This window comes from Cygnus atratus, chromosome 3 (genome assembly GCF_013377495.2).
Source record: "Cygnus atratus isolate AKBS03 ecotype Queensland, Australia chromosome 3, CAtr_DNAZoo_HiC_assembly, whole genome shotgun sequence".
In the NCBI taxonomy this organism is placed as follows: Eukaryota; Metazoa; Chordata; class Aves; order Anseriformes; family Anatidae; genus Cygnus; species Cygnus atratus.
In genome coordinates, this window is record NC_066364.1 from 74,590,039 (window position 1) to 74,601,015 (window position 10,977).

The window sequence follows — 10,977 nt, forward strand, 5'->3', positions numbered from 1 at the left end:
GTTGCACAGAAATCTTTCTGCAGGGAAAAAATCCTGCCAAAATCTTTTTGGGTGCAGGGACCTGCCCGTAGGGTTCCAAAGAGACCGACATGGTGGCTAATACTGCTTCTTCAGCTTAAAGCTGCCACTGTAGCTCTTGTGCACACATTGGTAAGTTTATTTAAAGAATTCCCTGATTCAGATTTTTGCTTCAGTATATTAGGCACTTCATTTTAAAAGTTATCTACTATGGCTTTTGCAAAACAATTCACTTTCCTTGGGATATGCACTTGCCAGTCAGTGGGAGAAACAGACATCTCCAAGAGCACCCTTTGAACCAATGTTTTGAGTTGGTCTGTGAAAGAAATTTAAATCTTAGTACTTAATATCAGTTCTGAAGGTAGGGTTTTATCAAGACCTGGCCTTTCCATCAAGTCAAGCAATGTATTTTAAAGCTTAGTATATCCATACTTTTCCCCCAGTTACTGCTAACTGGAGTTTTCCTCTCTTAACAATAATTTAACTACTTACACCCACATAGTTCAGTGTGCCATTGGGTGACATATCCCACATATGATTGTCTTTAAAAGTACACCGTGGATTGATGGATTATTTACATATCTTAACATGTAGACAACAAAGTTGCAACTTACCAAATAATAAATAGATCAGCAGAGTACAACACTGAAATAAAATAAATTAGAATGATTCTCCAGGTATTGAATTCCCTCCTTTAAGGCCTGAGCCAGAGACCATCAAAATCAGTGATGTTTTTTTTTCAGCAACTTGAAAAGGTTTTAGACAGGGCTCCTTATTAGACACTGGCTATTTGAAATGAAGATGTTTAGCAAAGGTGACAGGTGTCTGATATGATCAAACAGCAAAACGTACCTCAGAAAGGAGTCTTTTGGGTAAAACACTTTAGACTAAACAATAATACTGCAATTAATTAGGAAGAAAACAGTTCTTGCAGATTGTCTCAACATTAATTCAGCAGCAAGGAAATAAGCATACAGTTAAGAACACAACGTATTTGTGAGACAAATACGCATTAGTGCACGTGATTTTCCAAAAACTTCTGTCCTCAGCTACATTTGTGCAGATTTCAGAATGCTTCTAACTAGACACTTAATAAGTCTTCTCATGGCTATACCTAAGTTTGCCATTAAAAAACAAAACAAAGACAACAAAAAAAAATGAAAAACAGTAACAAGTAACTTACTCAAAAAAGTTGTCCAGGTACCAAACTTCAGGTCCAAACACATTGGAACACTGAGAAACTTGGAATCTAAGTCAAAATCTTAAAAATTAGACCTATCAAACTAAAAAAAAAAAATTTAAAAAAGCAGTGAATCTGCTCTCAGAATTGCACGCTCACCAGGTTTGTAAACTCTACATGAAGTTAATGACGCACTGCTCAGTACCAGAGGCATGACTTATATGCTTTGTGCAAAGCAGTGCAGATGCTTTATCTGTAATTTACCTCACGTCTTCTTTTTCTCTTCCTTAAGGGTTAAGCATTTAAAGTAATTCAGTAGCTAAACAGTCTGTTTTGAAGGAAAAGGCCTTGGTGTTTACATGGAAGGTGGGGTGACAGGTGTCCATGTGGATGCCAGCCGAGCGTGCGCGGAGGCGTCGTACTGGCTGTCAGGGAGGTCCGTGGGGGCCCCGCCGTCGTACAGCGGGGACGCGGAGGCGGTGGCAGCGACCGGGTGCGGAAGGGCGGAGTAGTGCGCTGGGGAGCCACGTAAGAACTGCGAGCTCAGGCCGTTGGACATCCCACTCGACTGGGACACTGGCGTGATGGTGCTGTTGCTCACAGACCACAAGTTAGGGTACTGACTGGAAGACAAACACAAGAGGTTATCAGTGACTGCAGGCTCTGCTGGCAGGTGCTCAGCTCACCACGCAGCTCCCACAGGTTTGTTTGCTGTACACAAGTACACAGGTAAATTTTAGGCCAAACTAAGGAATTAACAGACCAGCCTAAAAAAAATGCACAGGTCTGAGAGCTGATTCCAGAACCGTGCCATACCCTGGCCTCAGGGGAAAGCGATGTGACCTTGGGGTCACTGGACACAGCTGGTGTGGCACCCAGACAGGCTTGAATCTACTGCCACGAGTCTGTCAAAGCCCTGATCCCCCTTTGGTCCCTCTGTAGTCAGAGAGGGACAGACAGGAGACAGCAATTTGGCCTTCCTAGGACCTTGTTTGTCATCTCATGTTAGAAAAGGAAGAGCTATATCAATGGATGCAGATTGCAGGGATAACACAAAAAGGGTTGCTTCAAAGGGGAAAAAAACCCTGACCCTTGTCAGGGCTCTGCAGCCTCCACTCTCTCTCACCCTCTGGGTGTATATACATACACATGCACACTCACACTTTCTACTTGTATATTCCAAGCAGTTTACCAAAAAAAAAAAAAAAAAAAGAAATATTATTCTTGCTTTACAGGTAGAAGCTTAGACAAAAGGGATGGCAGAAATGCCATCAAGGTCCCAAGGTCCCACAGTTTCAGCTCTACAGGTTTTATCTACTGGGCAAGTCCTAATGCAGCAACTGAAACTCAGTGAACTTTGCAACTTTCCAAGTACGTACCCTGGGGGGGGCAGCCTTGGAAAGAAATGCTAGGAGTACCTGTTAACTTGTTAACAGCCATTCAGGACTAAAACTTCTGTTCAGTAATACAGCTATCTTACACAGGGTAGTGGTACATATTCTGGCTAACTTTTAAGTGTCAATGTGCATGGCTCAAAGAAGAATGTTTCCCACAAACCAAGTAGTAGGTATGAGTTGCCAAAAAAGATGCCCAAACCTCAGTCCTCTGTGGTTAATAGCAAAGATTTTACCACCTTAACTGTATTCCTTTGAATTTTTAAGTTTAGCTCCAAGGGACTGACTGTAAGCTGAATCATAGACTCATATACTCATAGAATGCTTTGGGTTGGAAGGGACCCTAAAGATCATCTAGTTTCAACCCCCCACCATGCAGTTGTTTAGGTTGGAAAAGACTTTCAAGATCAAGTCAACCAGAATCTCTGCTAAAGGACTGAAACTTTAATCAAGATAGTAAGTACAAAGAGAATAACAGAAACATTTACGCAATCGCAAAACTGAGGTTTTCACCAATTACACAATTTGATGTTACGCTGGCTTATCAAACAACACTTAAGTAGATATTTACTACCCCTGCCACTTGTTCCTTCTCCACACTGCAGTTCACTGACACTTTGTTTGTAGCAGAACAAGGGTGTGTGAAGGTGGAGGGGAAAACAGTGACTGGCTAAAACAAGACAGATAAAAAAAATTTAAATAGCATTTTGCTTAAAAGCAAAATGAGATGAAATTTAACAGACCATCCTCAAATTCTGTGGATGCTTGTCTAAATGATTTTTGATCCTTAATTTATAAAATATTGTTGTCACAAGTAGCTACATTTCCAAAGCATCAAAACTAACTTATCTGTTTCATCAATCTGTTTTCCTTGTAATTAGACCTTCTCAGTGCCACCCCTGCGCATACAATGATTTGCTTGTGGCCATACAGATTTTTTAATTTAATGGTGACTCTCTACCTCCTCTTTCAACCTTTTCTTACTAGCGTTTCTGAAGGATGCCTACCTGGAGCCAGTAGCTGTGCCAGTGCTGTGACTCATGGGCAGCATAGTTGTATGTGTGGGAACTCCGAGAGTAGACCAGTTGTCGTGGGACTGGAGCATGGAAAGGCAGGCAGAGGAATTATCCGCATAGGCTGCTGAGAAAACAAGCAATCACACTAGAATCAGACCAAATAATCTTGTGTTCAAATGCAATGGATTGCTTTAAACCACCCCCCACACTACTGCCTTGAACTGCACCCCCCCCCGCAACACACACACACACACACACAGAAAAACAGTCATCTACCAGTTGTGCCAAGCTTACAAGTTCGCTGCATTGCCCTTACTGAAGTGATGCTTTCCTCAACTTACAACTCCAAAGTCTTACTTAGAAAAAGCTATCTATCTTCAAACCACCTGCTAATTCAGGCCATCCTTCCTTATTCAGTCAATGGAAAGAGGTGGGCTCCTTACTTATGCTACCCCAATCTCTCTTCCAAAGCACCTTCTTTATCTCCGTCACCTACATGGGCAGTAACAGTCTGGCAGCCCTGGATAATAAACAGTCTGAACCACATATCCCAGTGTTGAGTTAAGGATGCCACCACAGGCTGTCAAGTCTGCCTTAGGTGTCATCAAGAGCAACTGGACTGTGGCTTAAACTACTCAGCCTGTGACCAAAACTGGCTCTCCAACACGGCAGAGGCATTAGGAGGAAATAAAGGGAATCCTATACAGCCATCGATAGCCAGAAGGAAGTTGCTTTGGTAGCTGGCTAAGTGAAGGAGAAAAGGTTTCTTGTTAAAACTGGGGAAAGAGGAGGAACACTGGAAGTATTTTGTTTTTATTTTGTTTCAGGTCATGGATCTTGCATAGAATTTCAGGATGCAAGAAGCGTCCATGGAAAGCTAGCTTTCTTCTTTAAAATAAACTACAAAGCTAGATATAAGATGGATTAGGCTGCACCTGGAAGCCTATATATTCATGCACAATTCAAGCTATAAAATATTTTTCTAAGTGGAAACCTTCAATATCCATTAAGGACAAAAATTGTTAGCAGGCTTTTGTCACAAGAGTGAAAAAAATCATTATTAAAAATGACCTGTTTTTCTCTTCCTTATGTATGTATGGCTTAAGACACTGAGCATTAAGCTATTTAGCTGTTACTGGGCACCACTGATAAGTAGCTCTGCAATTTACTGAACTGCACATTATTAACTCGTATCCAGTTGTGAAACATTTTTTGAGGACAATCTTAATGCATTGATGTAAACTACAGCAATACATCCATAAGACAGAATCAGGCCCTCAATAATTTGCTTAAATGTGTTAACAGCAAGTAATCCCACTGCCAGAACTGGACCTGTATGATTTCATTTCATTGTCTTTCCTAAAACTATCAAGTAAAACCCTCACTTTCAAACTTAACTTTAAAAAAAAGTCAAAGTTTAACCTCAACAGTCATAGCAATTCAAAAAGACACAGCAAAACTAGCACAATGCAATCTAATCAACTAGCAGCCACCAACCTCATTTCTTTCCACTGTAAAGATTGTGGGGACACATACCCATTGTTACTATTTCTTTGCAATGCTAGCCCCAAACCCTCTGTGTCAACTGAACTAGACAGTGACCTCCGTTTCTGTGGTGTCACTCTAGATGCACACTGCTCAACGCTCGCATCCCGTGCCTAATTTCCCATCTTCACATAGCTGCAAAGTACAACTTACTTGGCGAGTTGTTTCTATGGGTGTAGGGATTGGGGTAAGGGGCAGAGCGGTGGTTCCTCAGCGATGAGTACCTTTCACAGCTGTGAGCAGGGGAGAGCGACAGGGGTGCTCCAAACTGAGGGTGAGGATTGGCAGGAGGGCACAGAGTCCCAGTCCCAGGAATAAGCCAACTACCTACTGTGAGAAAGCAAGAGTTTTGTATGATGAGTATGTAATGCAGCCAGGCACTGAAAGAAAGGCATAGCAATGAGATAAATAATGATCAGGGAGGAAATGCACACTCGCAAAAGGAAAACAGGTTTCTATAAGCCTGAAAAGTCTGGATTTTACAATGCTCTTAAATGGTCTTATGAAGGAACATTCAGAGAGCAACTTAGAAAAAGCCCCGTGTCAAGCTAACATTTTTTAAAACCACCATTTAATTACAATCACAGTAAGGAAACACTGAAACGGTTAAACCATCCCTTACCTGGGTAGGGTGTGATCATTTGTGTGCTCAGTAACAGTGTAATTGTCAGTTTTAAATTGCCCTTTTGGGGGTCTCAGCTTATAGCTAAGCTCTGACATTTCTCAGGCTGCTAAGAACTCTTAAAACCAAGTGCTTTCACTGAAAGGAAGCAATTCCTACTACAGCTCAACTCCCCCTTTTATATGCTGCAAACAGTTTTTGGCAACAACCTTTTAAAACACAAATCGTTAAAACACTATTAAGTACTTTTTATTCATCTGACATAACTTTTTAAGCAAATGTTCCTAGTTGTCTTAAATAAGAACTATTTTGATAGTTTTCTGCTGTATTTTAACAGAACTTTAGTCTCCATATCCATATGACCATTGCTGTCTTCAGCTGTCTTTTTGGAAACAATAGTCACTGCAAAATTCTGTGAAGGAATTTTGATAGTAATACTGCTGTCTGAACCACACACACACACACACACACATATATATATATATCATCGTGTTTAAACGATCACAAACCTGCATGAACGCCAACCCTAAGGATCAGTAATACTATTTTCCGTAAGAACTAACAAGCCAACCAGCAAATGCTGCTCTCAAAGTTTTGATTAATTAACAGATGAGATGGAAAATTCAAAGTTACACGCGTGATGCCAAATGAAAGGAAACATACACTGCGAATACCCAGACTGCTGGTTGTCTCCCACTTCCTCCATCATATCTTTGTGATCACTTCTGTAAAAGAAATCATGCCAAATTAGTTAAGAGCATGGTTTCGTAATCTGAAAAAGATTTCCACAAACTTTAGAATTGAGTTAAGAGCTCTCACCTTTCCTTTGCATCAAGAAATGCCTTTGCAAATGGATTGTATTTAATTTTTAAAGCTGTGATCTAAAAGCAACAACAAACATTTTTATTTGCAAGTATTACTATTCATCATCATAAAGAAATTAAAGACTCAAATTAGTACTTTCCGTTCAAGTCAGAAAAATCACATATTTTTGAAGGAATATGGTTGGGCCTGTGATACCTATATACATCAATTAAAGAGCACCTAATGTCTGAAATATTAACAGCGGGCTAGGAATTAGTCCCTAAATTCTACAGGACTGAATTGCCTGAGTTTATTTATCAAGTAAGGAAACAGTTAAGAAGGCACACTAAAGTTAGAAGCTTTGAGTTTCAGGACAGAGCAAAAGAGGCATCAACAAATCTCTAGACTGTTAACTTACAGGTTCATTAAATACAGATGCACACTTTGGCAGACAGAAAAGTCTGCTCTGAAAATGGCGCTTCCAGTTATTTCATAATTCAGTTGAAAATAACAACTGTGCTTCTTACCGTAAAGGCTTGCCCTAAAGAATCTATTAAGAATTTCTCTGGCAGTAAGTTTGCAGCATATATTGAGATGGTGAACAGAACTTTGCGTTGTTATAGATTGATAGCGTTTTCACATTTAACTTCAAATGAAGCACAGAAGGAAGGGAAAGCACAGAGAAAGAAAAGCTGTGCCAGGAGCCCCGCTATTTTGCTTTGTAACGGTACTTTGCCACTTGAAAGGGTGCAAGCTCCAGGAGGTTTCTTCCCCACCGGGCATACCTCCTCGTTCTGGTACGCCGTCACGGCTATAAACTGGGTCTCCGGGAAGGAATGGCTGGTGATCATCCGCTGCGGGCCACCGACTCTCACTATGTGAATCCGAGGCTCGTACTTGTGGAGGGAGTTCAGCATGATCTGCGAGCAAGCAGACGGAGCAGGTGAGCAAGGGCAGCTCTCCACAGCCAGTGAAAGAGAGACAACAAACCCTACACACGTGTATAGGGCTGTTTATAGGAACCCTACACACATGTATAGGGCTGTCAAGCCCTAAAAGCGAAGCTGTGGGCAGGAAGGGGCGCTGCAGGTGGGCTTTCTGCCTCATCACCACGGCCCCTCAGCCCCGGGGGGCTGTGCCAAGCGCCTCCTGCGGCAGCCCCCCGTCCCGGGCCCGGCTCCCCCGCCGAGCCGCCGCTTACCTGCCCGCCGCCGTTGAGCTTGTTGGTGAGCTTGACCTTGCTGAAGGAGACGGGCGCCTTCATCCAGTGCGCGCCGAAGTTGGGCGAGTCGGGGTGGATGTAGACGCAGCTGGGCGCCTGCGGCTCGGGCTTGCCGCCCGGCACCCACTCGCCGTTCACGTACTTCCAGCGGTGCCCGTCGGCCGCCACGAAGTCGAGCAGGAAGGAGTACATGGCGTGGGGGTCCAGCCCCGACACGCTCACCTTCAGCACCGGGAACATCCTCCTGCGGGGCGACACGGGGAGGCGGTGCGAGGGGGACGGGGATGGGACCCCAGGGCGCACCCCGGTCCCCCCCGACCCCCCCCGGTCCGTACCTGCCGTTCTTGGTGACGATCATCTCGTTGGTGAGCTCCTTGAAGCGCAGCCACAGCTCGCCCTCCTCCAGGCTGACCCGCAGCTCCCGCTCCGTCGGGTCGCCCTTCTCGCTGCCCGCCCGCAGCTCGCTCTCCACGGCGCTCAGCAGGTGCTCCACGCGGCACGGCGCCGCCTTGCCCGCCCCCTCGGCGCCCGGCGAGCTCATGGCGGCCCGGCCCGGCCCGGCCCTGCCTCGCCTCCCCGGGGCACCCGCCCGGCACGGCCCCGAGCGGCGGCAGCGGCGCTGCGGCGTCCCCGCTGCCTGCCCTCAGCGCCGCGGCAGCGGGCAGGGGGCCGCGGTTATACCGGCCATAAACGGCCCCCGCTGACATCACGCGGCCCGCGGGGGGCCCGCGCCCATTGGCGGGCCGCCGCTTTGAAGTGCCCGCCCGGGCGGCGCCATTGGCTCCCCGCGGCCATATCAGACCGCGGCCGGCACCGCCGCCTGCCCGCGCCGCCATCAAAGCCGGCGGGCGCGAGGAAATGGTCCCGGCGGGACGGGCAGAGGGAAGGGAAGGGAAGGGAAGGGAAGGGAAGGGAAGGGAAGGGAAGGGAAGGGAAGGGAAGGGAAGGGAAGGGAAGGGAAGGGGGATTCAGAGCCCTCCGCTCTGCCCGCCCCGTCAGGCTGGGGCTGGATGTGGCCGTGCTGCTTGCCCCACGCTCACTTTTATTTTCACATTTTTTCCACTGATTTTGTCCCAAAGTCTTAACACGCATCCACGTTTCCCAAAACACACACTCGCTTTTCAAGCAGTCCCGACGCAGCACGTGTTGATTTTGGTTTGTTTTGCCCTCAGCAAGCGGGAGGGCAGCAGAGCGGCACCCTGCGTCTCCCCGAGGTGGCAAAACTCCCGGTGGCTCGGTCAGATGCGTGCCTGAGTACTGCTAAGTACCCTCTCCGGCTCAAGCGCTCAGATCCTGAGCCTTCCTGCATGAAAGTCAATGATCAAACTTCCCCTGGCGACAAACAACTGGGGAAAAACAACCAAATAAACTGAGGCTCGCGTGAAAGCCCTTAAGGGAGAGGCTGGCTAAAAGATGGGTTGCATCAGCAAACCTGCGTGCAGATTACTTTCGACTCAAAATGTTTAGCTAGAATATCCCTTCCAGTACCTAATGCTACCAGTTATGGCACTACTCAAACCAAATAATCTTGTGAGAGCTAGCAGGAGCAAGCGGATGACACAAATCAGAGCCGCCCACCCCTCTTCACAGGCCATTTCTCTAAAAACAAAACAACAAAAAAGGATCAGGCGCGATGGACCACTGGGGCTGCAAAGGGAAGCAGCAGAGCAAGAGATGCTGTTTGCTGCTTTATCCTGGCGTAAAGGATAATCTTTAAACAAACAAACAAAGCAAAACCCACACGGAAGATGTAGTCTGCCTCAGGAGTACAATGACAGTACTTGCCTCATCATAAGCATCCTACCAGGAGTCCTGCTGAGAGACCCTATCATAAACATGTTTTCTATGTCTGAACCCACACAGTTCCCAAAGCACACTACGGTGAATGTTTCTTGCTGAGATACGTCAAGGTGAGCTGAAAAGTCAATGTTCAAGTCACAAACGCAGAAGTCTTCAGATTTTTTAATAACCAAAACAACACATTTTAAGGGAAATATTCACCTATGCCCTAAGTACTATTTCTCTTTATCCAAGTACACAGTGCTAAGTATCCATACTCCTTTTGCAGTTCTTTTAATACCAAAAACAGACTTCAGGGCAGTAGAGAATCCATAGTTTCTCCTTTCCCTCTCCTTTGAGCACTTCATGGAGATTACTGTAGGGCTTGAGACAAACTGGGTGCTTCACAGCTACAAAATAATAAGGCCTCTAGAAAAAGACAAAGATACAAATCCTGATTTGTAATTGCAGAATTTTAAAAATAAATCAACATCTTTTCCATTTTTTTTCCTCTGCCCTTTTCGTTTTAACCCTTTTCTTCCTTCCTCCCTCACCATTCCACAGGCAAGGTAAACACTGTTTATTTTATAAATAAGGCTAACATTTTTCCTATTCAGCTGGCTACTTGTACCTCAGTCTTGACTATCTCCTATTTTGGAACTTGCAATTGCCTTGAATGCTGCCTGAGGGCTTACAGCCTCTTCTAAACTCTATGCTGCCAAGATTATTCCTAACTTCTGGCTCTAGGTAACTCCCTCATCCGTATGAAATAAAAGCACTTGGACAGCTTTCCAATGAGGAACGTCTGAAATCAAATTCTCTGCCTGTCTCATCAGGGTTGTGGCTATTAAAAAAACAGCACGGAAGCCACCTGATAGCAAACAGTTTTCTTCTTTGCCCTGCTGGAGTTAATCCCCACCAACTGATACCAACAGTTCTGTGTAACTGTGATCCTTTTTTTAATCTGGCTCATAGGAATGGACTGGAACTTAACTCAGTCAGACACCACTCAAGCCCACCAGTAGCACACCTTTACAACCTCTGAACACTTTCTAGGCCTGTCCACTGCTGCCTCTCACTGCTCTAAACCCAGCCATTTCCCTTCTTCCCACATAGCACCTCATAGCTCTACTCTTCGCATCTTACCCTTAATCTTACCTGCACCTGCTTCACCAGTGAGGACTCTGCTACACCTGATATAAATATTTTCATATTAGTATTTTTTAAGAAAGTGAAAAACTCCCAGACTGATCAAGTCACCACCATTTTTTTTCCTGTAAATCATCTTTTCCATTACGTACACAGTATTTACGTCGTGCACCATCCTGGGCAGGTCTGCTAAGAGGAAAACACAGAGCAGAAGAATTGGACTGTGACACCAACAACTCTAAATCTGG

The 10,977-nt window shown here is 45.2% G+C and overlaps 1 protein-coding gene across 4 annotated transcripts; it reads right to left on the reverse strand.

Moving 5' to 3' along the window:
* Positions 1 to 1,553: 1,553 nt before the first annotated feature.
* On the reverse strand, positions 1,554 to 8,342 carry TBXT (T-box transcription factor T). Of its 4 annotated transcripts, none has more exons than XM_035539006.1 (8): positions 8,137 to 8,342; positions 7,781 to 8,045; positions 7,365 to 7,499; positions 6,595 to 6,656; positions 6,439 to 6,500; positions 5,307 to 5,480; positions 3,600 to 3,729; positions 1,554 to 1,821 (listed from the first exon to the last, which is right to left on the reverse strand). In XM_035539006.1, exons 1-8 carry the CDS (start codon positions 8,340 to 8,342, stop codon positions 1,554 to 1,556), a joined length of 1,302 nt encoding a protein of 433 aa, XP_035394899.1. The 4 variants fall into 4 exon arrangements, with proteins under 4 accessions (XP_035394899.1, XP_035394898.1, XP_035394897.1 ...); XM_035539005.1 differs by having other exon boundaries at positions 5,307 to 5,483; XM_035539004.1 differs by having other exon boundaries at positions 3,600 to 3,732; positions 5,307 to 5,483.
* Between the last annotated feature and the right edge of the window lie 2,635 nt (positions 8,343 to 10,977).

What these genes read in the sequence shown, in the direction of transcription:
- TBXT (XM_035539004.1), bottom strand. Translation starts at nt 8,342, where the DNA reads ATGAGCTCGCCGGGCGCCGAGGGGGCGGGCAAGGCGGCGCCGTGCCGC. An exon ending in AGCTCAACGGCGGCGGGCAG is followed by an intron (nt 7,500 to 7,780) that starts GTAAGCGGCGGC and finishes GCTTGCTCGCAG; the next exon opens with ATCATGCTGAACTCCCTCCA. An exon ending in TTTCTTGATGCAAAGGAAAG is followed by an intron (nt 6,501 to 6,594) that starts GTGAGAGCTCTT and finishes TTTCTTTTACAG; the next exon opens with AAGTGATCACAAAGATATGA.